Source organism: Acinonyx jubatus, chromosome D2 (assembly GCF_027475565.1).
Source record: "Acinonyx jubatus isolate Ajub_Pintada_27869175 chromosome D2, VMU_Ajub_asm_v1.0, whole genome shotgun sequence".
Taxonomy (NCBI): Eukaryota; Metazoa; Chordata; class Mammalia; order Carnivora; family Felidae; genus Acinonyx; species Acinonyx jubatus.
In genome coordinates this window covers 77,041,322-77,060,649 of record NC_069393.1, presented here as the reverse complement: position 1 = coordinate 77,060,649, position 19,328 = coordinate 77,041,322, and the positions used below count along the sequence as shown (strand labels likewise).

The 19,328-nt window shown below is 44.1% G+C and overlaps 1 protein-coding gene across 3 annotated transcripts in view; it reads right to left on the bottom strand.

Annotated features, from left to right (window-relative positions):
* Positions 1-3,755: 3,755 nt before the first annotated feature.
* ACADSB (acyl-CoA dehydrogenase short/branched chain) overlaps positions 3,756-19,328 on the bottom strand; it is a 36,868-nt gene continuing 21,295 nt past the window's right edge. For all 3 annotated transcript variants that reach the window (XM_015065911.3, XM_015065913.3, XM_015065912.3), the window contains exons 4-11: positions 18,281-18,487; positions 17,342-17,512; positions 16,232-16,357; positions 14,455-14,547; positions 10,873-10,962; positions 7,565-7,702; positions 5,464-5,563; positions 3,756-4,713 (exon numbers count right to left, since the gene is read on the bottom strand). In XM_015065911.3, the coding sequence (XP_014921397.3) occupies positions 4,643-4,713; positions 5,464-5,563; positions 7,565-7,702; positions 10,873-10,962; positions 14,455-14,547; positions 16,232-16,357; positions 17,342-17,512; positions 18,281-18,487 (996 nt within the window). In that variant the 3' untranslated portion in view covers positions 3,756-4,642. The remainder of the gene's footprint in view (positions 4,714-5,463; positions 5,564-7,564; positions 7,703-10,872; positions 10,963-14,454; positions 14,548-16,231; positions 16,358-17,341; positions 17,513-18,280; positions 18,488-19,328) is intronic.

Sequence of the window (19,328 nt, the reverse complement as noted above, 5' to 3'; positions counted from 1 at the left end):
CCGGTTGGTAGTCATTTGTGTGAGGCTTTTTGACCGGCAGTAAGGGGGTGTTCCAGGCAGACTGGCAAGGAACTAGTACCCCTAGGCTTTGTAGTCTCCGGATGTGTGGCTGGATCCCCTTCCGGGCCTCCTGAGACATGGGGTATTGTTTGATCCTTACCGGACTCTCTCCTGGCTTGAGCTCTACCAGGACTGGGGTCCTGTGAGTGGCTAGTCCCATCCCCCCCGTCTCTGCCCAAACCGAGGGGAATTCTTGTAGCCATCTGTCTATATTATTCTCTCTCGGGAGCGCCTCCTGGTGGAGGAGGTATTCATCCTCCAGTTTCATGGTCAGGACCTGGATGGGGTGGCCCTTGCCATCGGTGACCTGAGGCCCCCCTTGTCTGAAAGTTATCTGAGCTCCAATCTTAGTCAGTAAGTCCCGTCCTAACAGTGGGTAGGGGCATTCTGGTATTACCATAAAGGAGTGGGATACCCGGCCCGTTCCCAAATCTACTGTTCTTCGGGTAGTCCATGAATACTGGCTCATACCAGTTGCCCCTTGTACCCAGGACTTCTTGCTGGCTAGTTTTCCTTGTGGGGTGCGGAGGACCGAATGTTGTGCTCCGGTGTCGACAAGGAAGTCAATAGGGGTCCCCTCCACTTTAAGAGTTACCCTGGGTTCGGGGAGAGGGTCCGAACTCTGACTCCCCTAATCACTTAGTTCATCCAGCTCTAGGACTTTTACTCGATCAGTCTTGCTTCCCTTCCCGCCAGCTCTTTTTGGACAATCTCGGGCCCAATGCCCTATCTCCTTGCAGTATGCGCACTGATCCTTCTGCAGCCTCTGCTTCCCCCCCTTGGTGCTTTTACCTTTTCTTGTGTCGTCTGCCAGCTGCCGGAGACGGCGGTCTTGTTCCTTGGGGAAGTCAGCAGTGGTAGCTAGTAGTATTCTGGCCAGGTCTCGAGTCTGCTTACTGCTGGCAGCCGCCATGGCGCGAGCCTGCTTGTCCTCAGGAGGCTCCCGGTTATTATATACCTTTTCGGCTACCACCAGTAAGTCCTGCAGACTTTTTTCTCCTAGTCTATCTATTTTCTGTAATTTTCTCCTAATGTCTATGGCCGATTGGTTTACAAAGGCCATGAGAACAGCTGCCTTGCTTTCTGGAGCCTCTGGATCCATGGGGGTGTAGGTACGGAATGCCTCCATGATCCGTTCTAAAAAGGCAGCTGGAGATTCATCTTTTCCCTGTTGTACATTTCCTACCTTGGCCAAATTGGTTGGCTTTCTAGCAGCCATTCGGAGACCCCCCATTAGAGTCTGGCAGTAGACCCGGAGCCTCTCCTTACCTTCTGCCGTGTTGAAGTCCCACTGGGGCCGAGTTAAGGGGAAGGAGGCATCTATATGAGCCTGGTTGGTGGTGGGATTCCCATCTGCGCCTGGAACTAGTTTTCGGGCCCCACTGAGGATTCTCTTTCTTCAGTCGTGAACAGGACCTGCAAAAGCTGCTGGCAATCATCCCACGTGGGCTGATGGGTAAAAAGAACAGAGTCTAATAAATCAATAAGCCCTGCCGGTTTCTCGGAAAACTCAGGATTCTGAGCTTTCCAATTGTAGAGGTCACTAGTGGCGAAAGGCCAATAGTGATGGGGCTGATTCCCCTCCGCGTCTGGGGGTCCGGTGGCTCGCAGGGGCAGAATAGTGGAGTCGGCGGCTGAGGCGGATTGCCCCCTCTGAGCCCTTTGTCTGGTAAAGGGCGGGCTTCCCCCTGGAGCGTTTCCGCCTCCCGCTCTCGGAACAGCGTCTGCCTCCCCCGGAGGGGGAGGATGGTGTTCTTCCGGCATCCTAGAGGGGTTATACGGGGGAGGAAAAATTAATTCTTCTTCAGTACCCCCCTGTAGGACAGGGTAGAGGGGTGCTGAAGGCTGGGTAAGACTTTTCCTCTTCTCTGTCTCCTGCAAAGCAAGAATGGGTTTTGGCTCCGGAGGGAGCAGGGTTCGGAAGGGCTTAAGCCAAGAGGGTGGGTCTTCTACAAGGTCCTGCCAAGTGATAATGTAAGGGAGCTGATCAAGATGGCCCGCCTTAGGCTGAGAGATGATACTCCTGACTCGGTGGATGGTAGGGAGGTCGAAGGTCCCCTTGGGTGGCCATCCGACATTGAAAGTTGGCCACTCGCTAGAACAAAAAAACTGCAACCGACCCTTTCGGACGTCCACACTGAGGTTGTTAGCTCTTCCCCTCACATCCTTAAAGTGATCAATCATAATACTTAGAGGAGTAGTCTGAGTCTGTCCCATAACGTCCGTCCAGCAAGTCCACAGAACAAAACAGAGAAACACAAAAACAGACAAACAGAGGGCCCCTAGAAAGTCTTCCAACTCCATGGAAGCAAAACTGCAAGCTAGCTTAGACCTTTGAGGGGATTCCATGTCCCTCCAAAACCGATGAGGGGATTCCACGTCCCTCCAAAGACGACGGCCTCACGCCGACCAGCGGGAGCGACCCGCCTCGTCTCAGACCTTTGAGGGGATTCCACGTCCCTCCAGAAGGGAGAATCAGAACGTCTTCCGAAACTCCCGGCCCGTGGTCCTCCAGTGCGTCCACTTAGACCGCGTCGGGCACTACCAGAATTCCAGAAATGAGCTCACACAGAAAAGACAGAACAAACAGACACTAACCGTGGCCAGTCAGGCTCTCCGGGTCGGGGGTCCCTCGGGGTTCTTGGGGATCCCGGGCCGAGCCCCCAAATGTTATGCCCAGAATTCGTGATCCCCAAAGACCACTAGGGAGCCGAGTCCGATGCAAAAGCAAAGAGCCTTTATTCGAGCTAGCTCGAGCTCAATCCCCTACCTGCACAGACGCAGCGGTGAGATACCAGGGAAAGAGAGCAAGTTTCAAAAGGACAAAGGTTTTATTGGGGCCTGGGGGCAGTTGGTGAGGTAATGGCTATGGCCTCAGCCGATTGGCTGGGGAAGGGTCCTGGGGAAGGGTCGAGTCCTGTTAGGCAGGTGAGGGGGGGGGTTACTCAAGGGGAGGAGGTGTGGTCAAGGTGAAGGACACAGAACAAGATGGAGTCGGCTGGCGTAGGCCCGCCCTTTCACTTTACAGGGACAAGACTTCTCCCTCTTGAGAACCACCGAACCAAAACACAGCATCTGCATTACTATTCATGGTCAAGCCCAGTAACTTTAAGTTTGAGGAAATACTATTCAGTTCAAATACAGAAAGAAATGATGTTGCTGAAAAACAGTGTGTGATAAATGAATATTATAATACTGAATATATTCTGATTATTAATTCAAACTATTTAAACTTTATGCTTGAAAACTAATAGGACTTGTTCTTTTTTTTTTTTTTTAACGTTTATTTATTTTTGAGAGAGACAGAGTGTGAGCAGGGGAGGGATAAAGAGAGAGGGAGACACAGAATCTGAAGCAGGCTCCAGGCTCCGAGCTGTCAGCACACGCCCGACCGATGCGAGGCTTGAACTCACGAACCGCGAGATCATGACCTGAGCCAAAGTCGGACGGCCAACCGACTGAGCCACCCTGGAGCCCCGAGAAGAACTTGTTTTTAAAATGATCTGCTGAAAACATCATGAAATGCATCTTTTATGCAGCTCAATTATAGGAACAAATCGTATTGCTTTCTTTTGTTAAAATAATGTCTTCAATCATATGACCTACAGAATTATACCCTTATTTTCCACCCACTTCCATTTAGAACTAGAACTTTCAGATTTTTCTATTTATTTAATGTTTATTTTTGAGAGAGAGAGAGAGAGAGAGAGAGACAGAGGGAGAGAGAGCACGAGCTGGGGAGGAACAGAGAGAGAGGGAGACAGAGGATCCGAAGCAGGCTCTGCACTGTCAATGCAGAGCCCGATACGGGGTTCGAACTCATGACCTGAGCTGAAGTTGGACACTTAACTAAGCCACCCAGGCGCCCCAGATTTTTCTTTTTTAAAAGTAACTTTCTTTTTTAGGGGCACCTGGGTGGCTCGTTCAGTTAAGCTTCCAACTCCTGGTCAGTCATAGTCTCACGGTTCTTGAGATAAGAGTCCTGCATTGGGCTCTGTGCTGACAGCGAGAAGCCAGCTTGGGATTCTCTCTCTCCCCCTCTCTGCCCCTCCCCTGCCCTCTCTCTCTCTCTCTTTTTCCTTCAAAATAAACATTTTTTTAAAACTTTTTTTTTTAGATTTTTATAAATACATTTTCAGTTCCTACCTAGGCTAGTAACTTAGAATTGAATCGATCAATAGAATTGCCAACTATAACAAATGTTTCTCTGATCCAAAAAATAAAGATTTAACAGGAATATAAAATAGTCATGTCTGTACGTAATACTTCACATGCATTTCTCCAAATGCTGACAGAGTGAAACGTCTGTCTGCCCTGAAGCTGAAGTGATTTACACGTGTACAACTTTAACAACAGTTTTGGAGAAAACACAGATGCCTTTCTTCCCAAATTTGAAAAATGATTTCCCGGTGCCTAATTTATGCAGACTGGAAAGATAAAACACAAAAGATCAATCCCAAGAATCATGACTAAGACCTTGAACAGAATACTTCAATGCCATGGAGGTTTACTTCCACAAAAAGGCACCATAGTTTAGACTTTTATACCAGCGACAAGGGGGAGAGGCCCGTCCCTGTGGACATCAGTATTCTGTGTCAATGCACTTTGCGATGGTGTTGAGCTGGATATTTGAAGCTCCTTCGTATATTGTGCCTTAAATAAAAAGGGAGCAAAAAAAAAACAAACAAACAAAAAAAAAAATTAGGAGTGCACCCATAACTATGTGTCTACATTAAGACATAGCTTCTACACATTACCTCTGTATATTTGCTATAAAACTGTCACTAGTGATATCATTCAATATCCCCTGAATATGGTACTATATGACAAAGTCATTTTGCCTAAGAGATGAAAATATTCCATTTGGAAATTGGATTCTGATTCCAGAATCAGTAGTAAACGGTTGAAGTTCATTGTTCCTAATCTATCAACGCATGAGCCTGGATCGTCACTCTGAAACAGGCAGCTTTCAAAGCTCCTTGTTTTGGTCTTCCCGCCTGGTAGTGGAGCGTCAGACGGCTCAGGCTTGATGGGGCGCTAGGCTTCTGAAATCAGAACTTAGCTTCAAAGAATGGCATTGAACGAATCAAACGTAGTAACATTTTTGGTAAGAGAAAAATGACAAGTCAGTTTGGTTGCAGTTTTGCGAAAAGGCTCTGTTGAGGCGTTTATAAAGATAACTTGATGTCTTAAAAAATATAAATCCATCCTTCTTCTTGAAGGAAGAGGTGGGGGAGAAAAGACCAGCCCCAGAAAAGAAGAGAGCCAATAAACACAATAGTGAAAAGATTACAATTGCCTTTGCCTAAGTACGGTAATATAAAACCAAACATATACAGCAGGCCACACAGCTACAGAGGCAAATAAAAGAAAACAAAATAAAACGTAAAAAAATCTGCCTACCAACTTTTGCATCTCGGAAGTATTTTTCCACAGGGAAATCTTTGGTGTAGCCGACTCCTCCCATCCACTCGATACACTTACTGGTTGTGAGGCCTGCAATCTGCCAAAACCAAGCAGCAAATAATATGCTGAAACTGCATAACTCATGCACCATAAACACTCCTGCGGAATATGTTAGTAACGTGGAGCCACTGCTGTCCGCCGATCGGAGTTACTTTGTAGGATCGCATTGTCTCTTCAGCCCCATTCTCTACGCCATTTTTGGCAACTCGTATTTATTCACAAAATTCCTATTTTCTTAAGAACATTAGGGTATTGTTCAGACACCTATGCACACCGACAGGTATCGTTACTCAGCAAATATATACACAAAGGGTCTTCTTTGCATCGCGCACTCCGCCAGCCACTGGGTAAACGATGGTTGGGGGCTCTTTTGGTTCCCACATCAAACCAACAATTACAGAAAGTGATCAACTCTACGAGGCAAGGAGAACTGGCTAGGGAAGCTGATGTGATGTAGAAGGAGAACAGTGTGAAGAAATTACAGCTTCGCTGAGGCCCAAAGGACGAGTGAGGGGACATGTCAAGTTGAGGAATGTGTGGGAGGGTTTCAAGGGGCGAACGGGTTTATCGACCTCAAGGACCTGAGGGGAAGTGGGCTGGGGTCAGGGCAAGCTGCGAAGAGAATGGAGAGGCAGGCGGGCCTCCTGAGGGCAAGCATGTTTAATACTGTAATGGCCCCCCAATCTGTCTGCATGCTAATCCCCACAAACTAATGTTTGTTACCTTACATGACCACTGGGACCCACAGATGTGGTTAAGTTAAGGGCTTTGAGAGGGAGATGGTTCCGGACTGCCTGGGTGGGCCCAATGGCATCACAAGGGTCCTCATAAGGGAAAGACAGAGGCTGGACAGCTCAAGCCAGATCTGAACACGCTACCGCTGGCTTTGAAGACGGAGGACGGGGCCACAGGTCACGGAATGTGAGCAGCCTCTAGAAGCGGGAAGAGTGAGGAAATGGATTCTCCCAGAGCTTCCGAAAGGCAGTTTTGCTGACACTTTGATTTTATCCCAGTGATACTCACTTTAGACTTGTGACCTCCAAAGCCATGACATAATAAAACTGCAGTGTTTTAGGCCACTACATTTTTGGTCATTTGTTAAAAGCGGCAATAGGAAATGAATACAAGCACTGTTCCATTTGCCGTGAGAAGCCACAAAGGTTAAGCTGGAATGGCATGGCCTCGTGAACACTAAGAAAAGGGAAGAGGGGACTGGAGGAAGTGACAAGGACCAATGGAGCAGTCGGAAGATGAGTGGAGGCGTCTGGTGAAGAAATCACCCGGCTTGTTCAATAGGGGGCAGCAGAAAGGGAGGGAAATATACAAATGCAAGAAATACTGGGGGCAGAATCCTCAGCACCTGGATGATGGGCTCAAGGTGGAGACGACGGGGAAGGGGGTGGTGAGATGACGCTCAGGCATCTGACTGGTGCGATGGGTTGGGTAGGTGAAGTGGCAATTGGATCTATTAGTCTGGAACCCAGAAGGGAGGCTGAGGCAGGAGATTAAATTTGGGGGCTGAGATGTTAAATGGCTACCGGAAGCTATGGAATGAATAAGGCATACTGCTGAGGATGGGCCGTAGCAGCCAGTGACCGGGCAAAGTTCTCCAGCCAGTGTCCAATGGGTTAAACAGAGAAGGCAGAAGTATCAGCAGAAAGCATTAAATTAAAGCAGAAACAATCTCTTCTTGTGTTTTTACTTCACATGAGCTCCCATGGCATTCACCTGGCCCCAACTGGAAGCCACGGGTGTGATGCCATCGTTCAGACTGAGGCTCACCCAGGGATTTATGGTGGGTGTTCTACCTGAACTGGGCCACTCGGTTTCCACAGAAGAGCCTGTAAAGACATCAAGACCTCGTAGAATTGAGCACGTTCCTATGCAAGGTTTGCAAGTGTGCTTTTCTGTTGCAGGAACCGGAAAGTCGATGTTATTTTACTTGAAAAACAAACCAATTATCAACACTCCTAAGTGGAAAGGTTAATACTTTTAAGTGACGGGGAGGGGAAGGTTAATTACGTTTTGTTTGTCTTACCTCTGATGCATAGTATTTGGCCATGGATGCTTCTTTTATGAATGACTTTCCACCTTCTAAAAGCCTAGCAGTGTTGTATATTAGCAATCTTGCAGCCTCCAGCTGGGTGGCCACCTGAGCCACTTGGTGTTGGAGCCCCTGTAATATTTAGGCCCAAGTTAGAGAATTAGGACTCCCGAAAACACCGCTTATCCTCAAAGTCTTGCCTGGACATGGAATGCTGACACACTGAAAATATGCACCCCCCGCAAAGGAATTTACATTCATTTTGTAGAAATACTTTAAAATCTCCAATCTAAAAAATAATAATTAAAATATGCAATCTAAAATGAAATACATTATTTCTCAGACAACTTACAAAATTCATGTAATTATAAATGTCAAGACTTAAGAAATCATCACAAAATGAGGCTTAAAAATTTGACTGTTAGGGCGCCTGGGTGGCTCAGTCGGTTGAGCGTCTGACGTCGGCTCAGGTCATGATCTCGCAGTTCGTGGGTTCGAGCCCCGCATCAGGTTCTGTGCTGACAGCTCACAGCCTGGAGCCTGCTCCAGATTCTGTGTCTCCCTCTCTCTCTGCCTCTCCCCCACTCATGCTCTGTCTCGTTCTCTCAAAAATAAATCCATGTTAAAAAAAATTAAAAACAAAACAAAATTTGACTGTCACATTTAATAATTTAAGCCCACTGCATGATCAAAATTAAGCTTAAACTAAATCCCAGCAAAGCAAAAGTGTGAACATATTTTTCATCTGCTTGAATTCATAAAATCTTGATTCTGCATATAGCCTCGGTGCATTAAAAAGATGCTGTTAGGGGGGACCTGGGTGGCTCAGTGGGTTGAGCATCCTACTTCGGCTCAGGTCATGATCTTGTGGTTTGTGAGTTTGAGCCCTGAGTGGGGCTTGCTGCTGTTAGCCTGTCAGTGCAGAGCCCGCTTCAGATCCTCTGTCGCCCTGTCTCTGCCCTCTCCTGCTTGCGCTCTCCCAACAATAAATACTTAAATTTTTTTTAATAAATCAGTAAATAAATACATAAATAAATAGATGCTGTTAGTTGCAAAGCAGTGAAAGAACAGTTGAAGCTCCCATTTTCTCTAAGTATCTTTATTTATTTATTTTTATTTATTTATTTATTTTATTTATTTATTTATTTTCAACGTTTTTTATTTATTTTTTGGGACAGAGAGAGACAGAGCATGAACGGGGGAGGGGCAGAGAGAGAGGGAGACACAGAATCAGAAACAGGCTCCAGGCTCCGAGCCATCAGCTCAGAGCCTGACGCGGGGCTCGAACTCACGGACCGCGAGACCGTGACCTGGCTGAAGTCGGACGCTTAACCGACTGAGCCACCCAGGCGCCCCTAAAATTTTATTTTTTATGTTACGTCTTTAGTATATCAGAAATCTATTTTCCATGTATGGTGTGAGGTAGGGATCCAGTCTCAGTTTTTTTTTCCACAAGGAAAGACTAGCCCCACTCAGTGATCTGCAATACCACTACTATCCTACATCAGGTTTCCATACGTGCCTGTCTATTTCTGGCCTTTCTTTTTTGTTCCATCAGTCAATTTGTCTATTTCTATGCCAATATCACTATTCTAGAAATAGTTTATGGCTTGTTATGTGGAATGCAGATTCTAATTATTTTTGAAAAGCACATTCGGTTCAGTTAAACCAACACTTGCCATCTAGGTTGTCCACTCCAATGACCACATCAGGTGCCAGGAGAGGCACAAAGCTGATGCTGGTAATGTCTCTTGCCCTACAAGAACTAACGATTGCTGAATACCGGTTCCCTGACTACACTGTGAACACAGGGCCTGACATGGAGAACATATTCAATGAATCTATCCTGAACACACAACTGAGAGAAGTGAGGATGAAGAGGCCTCATCTTTACCCAAGGAGCTTGTAGTCTGGACAACACAAAGATGTGAATGATCACATACAAAGCAAGACACAAACCATTCTAATGAGATTAAAGCAGTTAGAGAAAACTCTACCTTTAACCAAAGCATCAGATATATGTGGCTGTATGTATAAAAATATATTATAAAATAAATATATATAATAAATAATGTTGTTTTTCAAGATCAAATTTCCAAAAGTGTTTTCCAAAAGTGTTTCTAAGTGTTTTCTAATGCCACAAGAGGCATCTCTGGAAGTGCCACGATTATACCAATTAGTACACCTGACCCCGTATCCCTCCCTTACCAACTCCACAGACACAAAAATAGTTTCTGGCGTACCGAGATCTCCCTCAAATTGTCTCGTATTCTGTCCCTTTCCTTGCAATCTGTGTGGTAGCTGGTCTGAGAGAGTTCACTAGTACAATAACATGAAAGTCAGACCAGAAGCCAAGACAGAATCTGACACATTACTAGCTGTATGTCCTTGGGAACTCAACCTCCAGATGCTTCAGCTTCCCACGTATAAGACGCCACGACAGCACAGGCTGTGGGGGGCCCTGGCCAGGACTGACATGCTCACTCAGACTTTCCAGGCCAGAACTGACTGTGCCTCGTATTTCCATGCACGTGCAATCTGTGTGTGCCCACGTAATGACAAATAATTACTACAGCACCTGAAGACAACACATCACAACAGAACTGGTAATGGAATAAGAAATTGTCCTTGGGGCCTACTTACAAGAAGGTTTTGTGAACATGTAAAGCAATTTTTTGGGATTTTTAGGTAAAGTGCTTAAGCGAGCTTGGTAAGCTGTCACTCCAGGCTTTCCAGAACCCAGCAAGGCCTCAACATGGACCGGAAAATGCCACTGTCACCAACGGTCCCCTTATCTGGGGAGCTCCGAGAAGCTACATCATTAGACCAGGCCCCTATTTCCCAATACGCTTGGCTGAGAACATCTCGTTTGTACCCACTGCAGCACACTGTACTTCTACAAGAAAGAAGGGTCAAAGTGTCGTCTTTTGAGGATTACCGCATGGCTCTGACCTGCGCAGGGATTCCTAACAAGTGTTACCGTTTACTGAGTGCTCGTTAGACTCAGGCAATGTGCTGAATACTCTACACATCTAGCGGATGCGAAGTCACCCTGAAGTCACCCTAGTATCATCTTTAGAGAGGAGTCATGCCATAGGCGGGCCTCAAGGACTGTTGTTCTGCCCTTGGAGAAGGTCAAGGCATTCACAGGTATGCTCCCTGAGACCTATTCCTTCCTCCTCTCCACCTCTCCCATTAAAATCCCCCCGAGGGGATGTCCTCCACAGCTTTATGACACAGCTCTTCATTAATAGGAAGCCACGACAGTATAGCTGGCTAGAAAGAGACTGAGAATTACGTACCTGAAAATCGAATATCCTTTTGCCAAATTGTATCCTTTCCTTCATATATGGGATAGTGTGGTCAAAGCAGCCTTGAGCCAATCCCAGCATCTGTTTAAAAAAAAAAAAAAAAAAAAGAGCAGAATTTCTTATTTTGTTGTAAGTTTAACACTTTTAATTATTTAGGGTATAAATCCCTTTTACAGGCAAATTGAATAGCTGGGGTAGGGGACGGACTGGCGAGGTGTGTGTTAATACCTTCACCAACTGCATTTGTAGAAGTTAATTTCCAGTAACTGGGAGAAGATTCGAGAGATTTCACATACACATGAGTCTACTGAATTCTTGCAGGGTAAATCCTATGGCTTGGCTGTGCTTGTACAACCAGGTTACTTCTAAGGAAGCTTCTCCTCTAAGCTCTGATTCTCCAGGCATAAAGCAAGCCACAGAAATTTTGCTCGGAACTGGCCTCAAAGACTAGAGCAGCTCCCTCTGGTCCTTCTAGAAGGCAAGCATGGAAGGTCACTTCCTAACCTTCTATCTTCCTGTCTGTTCTGCATACGATCAGGATTAATAAGGGCTTCAGGGGAAAGGGCACTAGAACATAAAAGAGCAGTGTTTTCCAACCCTGGAGGCATATCAAGATCATTTGTAGGGACTTGATTAAAAAAGAAAAAAGCGACATGAGGGTCTAACAACTGAATCTAAATCTTGAGAATGGAGGGGGTGAGTGGCCTAGGCATCAGTGTTTAAAAAAAATTTTTTTAATGTTTATTTATTTTTGAGAGAGAGAGAGAGAGACAGAGCACGAGTGGGGGAAGGGCAGAGAAGAGAGACACCCACAGAATCCGAAGCAGGCTCCAGGCTGTCAGCACAGAGCCCGATGCGGGCTTGAAATCACGAACTGTGAGATCATGACCTGAGCCGAAGTCGGCCGTTTAACCGACTGAGCCACGCAGGTGCCCCGGCATCAGCTGTTTTAAAACCTTAATGGTTCACTGCAGGGCTAAAGCAAGAGCACCTGGTGAAAACATGGATTTAGGCACTTGAACAAATCAGGACGTGGTGACAATCTTAGCTGAACTGTCCCATTGCTAACTAAGCTCTGTATTGAACTATTCAAGCTTAGAAATGGTTTCCAAATTTCAACATCAGGTAGCCACTTAAGCCACCATCTACTTATGCCAAACTATGTGGGTTTTAGAAAAAGGAAACAGGGGTGCCTGGGTGGCTCAGTTGGTTTAAGTGTCCGACTTCAGCTTTAGGTCATGATCTCACGGTTCATGGGTTCAAGCCCCATGTCAGGTTCTGTGCTGACAGCTCAGAGCCTGGAGCTTCCTCTGGATTCTGTGTGTCTCTCTCTCTTTCTCTCTGCCCCTCCCTGCTCGCACTTGTCTCTCTCTCTCAAAAATAAACATTAAAAAAAAAAATAGAAAAAGGAAACAAATATCAATAGCAAAAGCTTTGTGGGAAATGCCCATAGACTTATTAATATTTCATTAGTGTTCACATTTTCCTTTAGCCTTTTATTTTGAATTTTCTGGAGAACAGAATATTGTGCTAAAAATTAAAGGATCTCCCCCCACCCCCGCCAAAAAAACACCCCCAAATTTTAGTGAGGCAGCGACCCAATGCATTTTTGGCTGAGTCAAGATGATGTCATCAAACGGTTTTTTTTTTTTTTTTTAATTTAAATTTGATTTAGCCAACTGTCACCAAACTCTTAGGACTAAAATTCACAGCATGTTAATAATATCCTACATTGACGTGAAAATTAAAATCACTGGCTGTCAATCACAATAGGCTTTTCATCTCTGTACAATGTTTTCACTATCATTACTGAAAAACTAAATAGTCCTCGGCTGCAGTTTTGAGGACTGATGCCTTCAGGTCTCTGTCAGATGTGACTCTTGCTCTAAAAGGCATTCACAATGCTAACCAAGAAATAATAACTACCTGACCTTAACTTTTAATTAGGTTATAAGATAACTCAGAGTAATTAGACTAAAGCCCAGGCTGTGTATTTTAATGCCAGAACATCTATATTATTTATATGTCTGAGAACAAGGAGATTCAGACTATGGTTTTTAACACCATATCTGATGATGCTGAATCACAGAAAAACATTAAGAAAAACAGATATGCCAATTCTCTCATTATCTAGCTTTGTGGGAAACACGGGTTAAGTTTTGATCTAAGAATATTTTGTCAGCAAATTAACAGCAACACAAAAACCCCTAGGGTAATAGCATGACATTTACTATTCCAATAGCTAATACATGTAACATCTTCAAAACCTAAAAGCTGTCAGTTTGTAAATTTTGGATATTCACTGACTAAATGAATTCTACAAATTCTGTAAATATATTCTACAAAATGATATATTTTTTAAAAGGTTTTATTTTTAAGTAATCTCTACACCCAGCATGGGGCTCAAACTCACGACCCCGAGATCAAGAGTCACATACTTTACCAACTGAGCCAGCCACGTGTTCCCCAAACGACATTTATAATAAAACCCAAGACTTTCATGTTGCTAATCAAGAAAATAACTGAGGGGTGCCTGGGTGGCTCAGTCGGTTAAGCGTCCGACTTCAGCTCAGGTCGTGATCTTGCGGTTCGTGAGTTCGGGCCCCGCGTCGGGCTCTGTGCGGACAGCTCAGAGCCTGGAGCCTGCTTCTGATTCTGTGTCTCCCCCTCTCTGACCCTCCCCCGTTCATGCTCTGTCTCTCTCTGTCTCAAAAATAAATAAAGGTTAAAAGAAATAATAAAAAGAAAATAAAAAAAAGAAAACTGGTATCACTTCACAGAAAAATGTAATATGCATTACAAAGGGCAAATTTGATCAAAAAAATGGAATAGTTCTCATCTTATATACCCTATTTTATTGTGGTTATTTTATTTCAAGCACTACACACAAAAAATTGCCAGATTTTCACATGCACAACACTAGGCAACAAATTTTTCATTATTTATAGATCAGAGGGGCACCTGGGTGGCTTGGTCGGTTGAACGTCTGACTTTAGCTCAGGTCATGTCTGAGCTTTTGAGGGTTCAAGCCCCACATCAGGCTCTGGGCTGACAGCTCAGAGCCTGGAGCCTGCTTCAGATTCTGTGTGTCCCTCTCTCTCTGCCCCTCCCCCACTCACACTCTGTCTACTTCTCTCAAAAATAAACATTAAAAAAAAGATATTATAGATCAGAGATGCTTACTACACAGACTGTTATGTATTCTTAATTTAAAAAATTTCTTCTAGCATGAACCTCAAAAATTGAAAAGATTTTTTAAAAAATGCACATTTAATTTACAATATATTTGAGAAGTGATTGATGCAGGTATCAGATAATACTTAACATTCTCAAAGCAGAAAAAGTGTCACCACTAAGCCATTGTTTGGCTCTCAGGGCATTACATAATTGACCAAAAGTGGGATTTTCAAGCTGGTGGTCAGACGCCATTCTCCCACCTCACGGAAGGGAAGGGCGCCATCTTGTGTTCACACGCTTCCAAATAGTCATCAGTTTTACTGCATTTTTTTCTTTCTACGTTTAATCGACCCACACTGTGCAAGAGTCAAACGAAATGGCCACAATGTGACTAACCTGTGCAGCAATTCCTATTCTGCCTTCATTAAGACTCCCTATGGCATACTTATAGCCGTGTCCAATTTGTCCCAGGATGTTGGTTTCTGGAACCTGAAGGGAAAAATGTAGTTATTTCTCCATTTAATTTTACAGAGTTCATTTTGATTATATAGTTTTACATGCACAATACTCCCAATTCGCGTCATAGGACTCCAGCCCAGGACTTAGCAAATTCCAAGGAAACTGTCAGCTACACCCGTCTCTCCCTCTGCACCGCTTCCCACACACGGGCTCTGGGAGACACAGGACTCAAGTCTGTGCTGTTTGCTACTGCGTCCTCTAGCGTCTAGCCCAGGCGTGTGTGAAACAAATGAATGGGTCTAGAGAAAGGGTAATCTCATAGGATTCCTCAATCCCAAATGAGATTTGGGATTTTTATCTGTATGCTATAGGATGAGATACAACATTTTAGAGATCACAGAAAATAGGCAAGTGGTTTCCTAAATCAAGCGTGTGAAACCTTTCTTCTGCCAAGACTATTATTCCCGTAAAAATCAACTGAGGTTGTGTGCACACAGATGCATGTGTATACCAGGGAGGGCAAAAAGGAGAGAAGAAATAAAGTGTTTATTCATCATTAAAAAAAATCTAGACTAGGAACAATAAAACAAGACACTTAGCTTCATAACCCTGGGGGAGGAAGTGGGCAGAACAGAGGAAGAAAGGGCAAGCGGGAAAGAAGCCAGTCCGGGGGAATCAGTGAGGCTGAAACATCTATCTGTACAGTCACCCCCGTGGGCACACACAACACATGCTCACTCATGAACAGAAAAATCGAGTTGCAATAGGAGGGGTAAAAAACCCGTCACAACCTGTTCCACCTGAGTCAAGTTCTAACTAAGCATTCTGGCCATCTTCTCTTCCTCGGTTGGAACAGATTCCACTCAACGGTGGGGCGACGCCAGGTCGGTTCCCAGGCTCGCTGAGTAACATCCCCACCTTGTGGCCTTTAGTATATCCAACACCACACACCTGTCTCGGAATGCAAGTTTATAAAGTATAAATGGCTCACAAGCATATAAATTAAAAAGTATAAATGGGTGTGTGTGGGGGGGGACGCCTGGGTGGCCCAGGCGGTTAAGTATCCGACCTCAGCTCAGGTCATGATCTCACAGTTTGTGAGTATAAGCAGCAAGGAGCCTGCTTTGGATTCTCTCTCTCTCTCCCTCCCTCTCTGCCCCTCTTCTGTGTGCACGTGTGCTCTCTCTCTCAAAAATAAGTAAACAACAACAACAAAAATTTAAGTATAAATGGGATTAATCTTCAGCATTGGCTCTGAGGCCAGCTGCTGGGGAGAAGCTTCCATCCTTTGCCTAAACTCTTGTGAAAAGTACATTTAGGGGGCGCCCCAGTGGCTCAGTTGGTTAAGCGTCCGACTCCTGTTTCGGCTCAGGTCATTATCTCATGGTTCACGGGTTCCAGCCCCACGTCAGGCTCTGCACTGCCAGTGTGGAGCCTGCTGGGGATTCTCTCTCTCCCTCTCTTTCTGCCCCTCCCCCACTCGCTTGCATACACACTCTCTCCCACAAAATAAATAAATAAACTTAAAAAAAATAAAAACGCTTATTTAAAAAATAAGTACATTTAGTCACAGTCTCACCTAAGAACACCATCCCAGTTTTACAAAATACTCTCCTATGCACACTCAACATTGTGACACTTTTCTTGCACATCGATAATTCCGTGCAAAGCTTATTTCACACCAGTCTTTCACTGGAAATTCTAAGACACCCACCTTGACGTTTTCAAACGTTAATGGGCAGGTGGAAGAAGCTCTCAACCCCATTTTGTTTTCTGCTTTCCCTATGTGAAGGCCTTCAGTATCGCGATCTACTAAGAAGCAGGTAATTCCTTTATACCCCTAAAAAGATTTAAAATGCAAATAAAAAATGTTATTGCCACACTCGAACTGGGAAGATCCCTTGTTTCCAACAGTTGAAAGTTACCAGAAAATTAAAACTGAACTTTAGCATTAAATAGTAATGGGCTCAGGGGAAGCTGGGTGGCTCAGCTGGTTATGCATCTGACTCTTGGTTTTGGCTCAGGTCATGATCTCATGGTTCGTGGGATCGAGCCCTGCGTTGGCCTGACTGCACAGAGCCTGCTTGGGATTGTCTCTTTCCCTCTCTCTCTGCCCTTCCTCCACTTGTGTTCTCTCTCTCTCTCTCTTTCTGGCTCTCTCTCTCAAAATAAATTATCATTAAAAATTTTTAAAAAAATATTAATGGACTCAGAATTACAACATGTGCATTAGGAGACAAGAAGTTCTGGAAAGCACTACATTCAGAGTTAAGAATGCTACAGGTTCTTTGACTTTTTCAAAAGCCATTATGGCTAGCAAAATTAAGATATGCTAAGGTACTGTGTGATCACGAGAATTTCCATGTTTTAAACTGAATTTTATTAAATACTTTAAAGTTTCAAAATTTAATTCGATTGTTAGGTCAGAGAAAGGACAAAAGATAAAATGTATTGACTTTTTTGCCCTGTATCTATTTTCTAACTACACAAAATATTCTTAAAAACAAATGTACTAAGTCAGTACTTACATTCATCATTACATAGAAATTCTGGAATCCTACCGAATGGAAGATTAGCTTCCTATATAACATACTAGGTGGCAATTAATAAATAGTCCTCCATGTAAGTAATAATCACATCAACCGTGTTTATTCAGGAAGATCAGTAAATAAGAGGATGAAAAGAAATCAATTGTCCTAACATTTTAGTCCTGAGGAGAAGGAAGGATTTCAGACAAAGTTGTAAAAAGGAAATGCACGCAGGCAAGAGATAGAAAGAGAAAAGGTGGGGCGGGGGAGGGAAGCAATTTTGCTTCCAAACTTACAAGGTCAGAATTTATGTTCGCCATCACCAGGAAGAGCCCCGCATACTCAGCATTGGTGATCCACATCTTTGACCCATTGATGACATAATAATTTCCCTTTTTATCAGCTCTGGTCTTCAAAGCAAATGCATCGCTACCTGCTTCAGCCTCTGAAAGGCAGAAACTTCCTATCTACATATGCAAGCAAAAAAAAATTCCAAGTTAATAACCGTATACGTATTCAGTATAACAAATATGGTAAAGCAAACATTTGTCAACGAAAGCTTTAGCCACTTTTAAAAGCCTGTACTTATCAAAATAATAATGGTATCTTCACGTTATTATTTTCTAAAATACACCTTACTGGGGTGCCTAGGTGGCTCAGTCAGTTGAGCGTTGGGACTCCAGCTCAGGTCATGATCTCATGGCTCCGGGTTTGAGCCCTGTGTCGGGCTCTGTGCTGACAGCTCAGAGCCTGGAGCCTGCTTCCGATTCTGGGTCTCCCTCTCTCTGCCCCTCCCCCACTCATGCTCTGTCCCTCTCTCTCTCAGAAGTAAATGAACACTAAAAAATTTTTTTTTAAACATAAAATATACCCTACTATTTGTCAAAGACAGATTTAAAGACTTAAGCACGTATATTCAATGTTAAATTGAATGAAATTGGTTCTAATAACTGCAGTTTCCTAGACATCTCACCATAAATGAAACTACCAACAAAGGTATTACGAAAAGATAATTGGGGCCAAAAAAAAAAATTTTTTTTTTCTGTGATGATTATTTCTGAATTGCTAAGCAGAAATGAGAGGTAGAATAGATTTTTCTAATAGCATTAATTTATGGAGCACTGCTTGACTGACGAATGGTGCTGCGCTGTGGTCTTGGATAGGAGTCAACACTGCAGCTGAAGATGTCCTAAGTTTGGAAGAGATCAGATTCATTTCAACAAGTATCAACTCACTTTCTCTGTCGCAAGCTCGGTCAAATAGGTAGCCTTTTGTTCTTCTGTTCCATGTTTTCTAATCAGATTGTTAATGACGGTGTTCTGGAGGTCACACACCAAAGCCACAGATGCATCAACTTTGGCTAATTCCTCTATCGCTAGGATAGAGGAAAAAAAGGAAGCTCCTGTTCCTCCATATTTTGTTTCAATCTCAATACCCATCAACTAAAGGAAGAACAAAGAAACAGATTAAGAAAGTCAGTTTCTAGATGGGAAAGTTTCTTGCAAGAACAAGTTCAAAACCAAAGTTTAACTATATAAGTTCCTAATTTTAAAATCGCATATTTCATTTTACTTTGGTATGGCTACTTCACTACGTTGTAAGTTACAAAAACTATAAAACTATATGTAACTATATAAATTTGAAAAGGATGTAGTTATACACTAGAACTATCATTTGCTTCCTTATGGAATCTAAAACACAAAAATTGGTGAAATGCTCTGAAGGATAATGGAATGGAATAATGAGAAAGTCTCGCACACTAACGGAGGAAGGCAGTGGGTCACAATCTCTTCTGGTCAGCCGCCTCCACCTTGACTCATTCAGCCAAGATAATGACTGAATGACCATTCCTCCTGGGGGCACTGTGGCAAGTCCGGACGGTTAGTGGACATCTGGTGGTCTCTTCCTGAACCACAACAGACAAGGCAAAGGAGCCTGGTGAACATGACCAGATTCTGGCCAAGGCTTTCCAGTGACCATCTGACTGTTCAGCAGCTACTCCTAAGTCTGGAACATGAAATGTCCCCAGTCCCCTACTTCTAAGTATTCTCATTTCAGAAAGAGAATGTGTGTACGTGTAAATCAAGACCCAGAGCTGTTCACAGGTAAAAGGATAATACTGCTCCTTTCCATTCTGCGCAGACACTTCTGGAATGCTGCAGCGTGGTGCAGTCTGGGTTCCGGCTGCTATGTTTAGGCTGATGGGAAGCTTAGCGGATGGGCAGGTAGAAGCACAAAGGGGGGAGACTGAGACGGTGAGAACTCAAATGATGTTCTACCAGG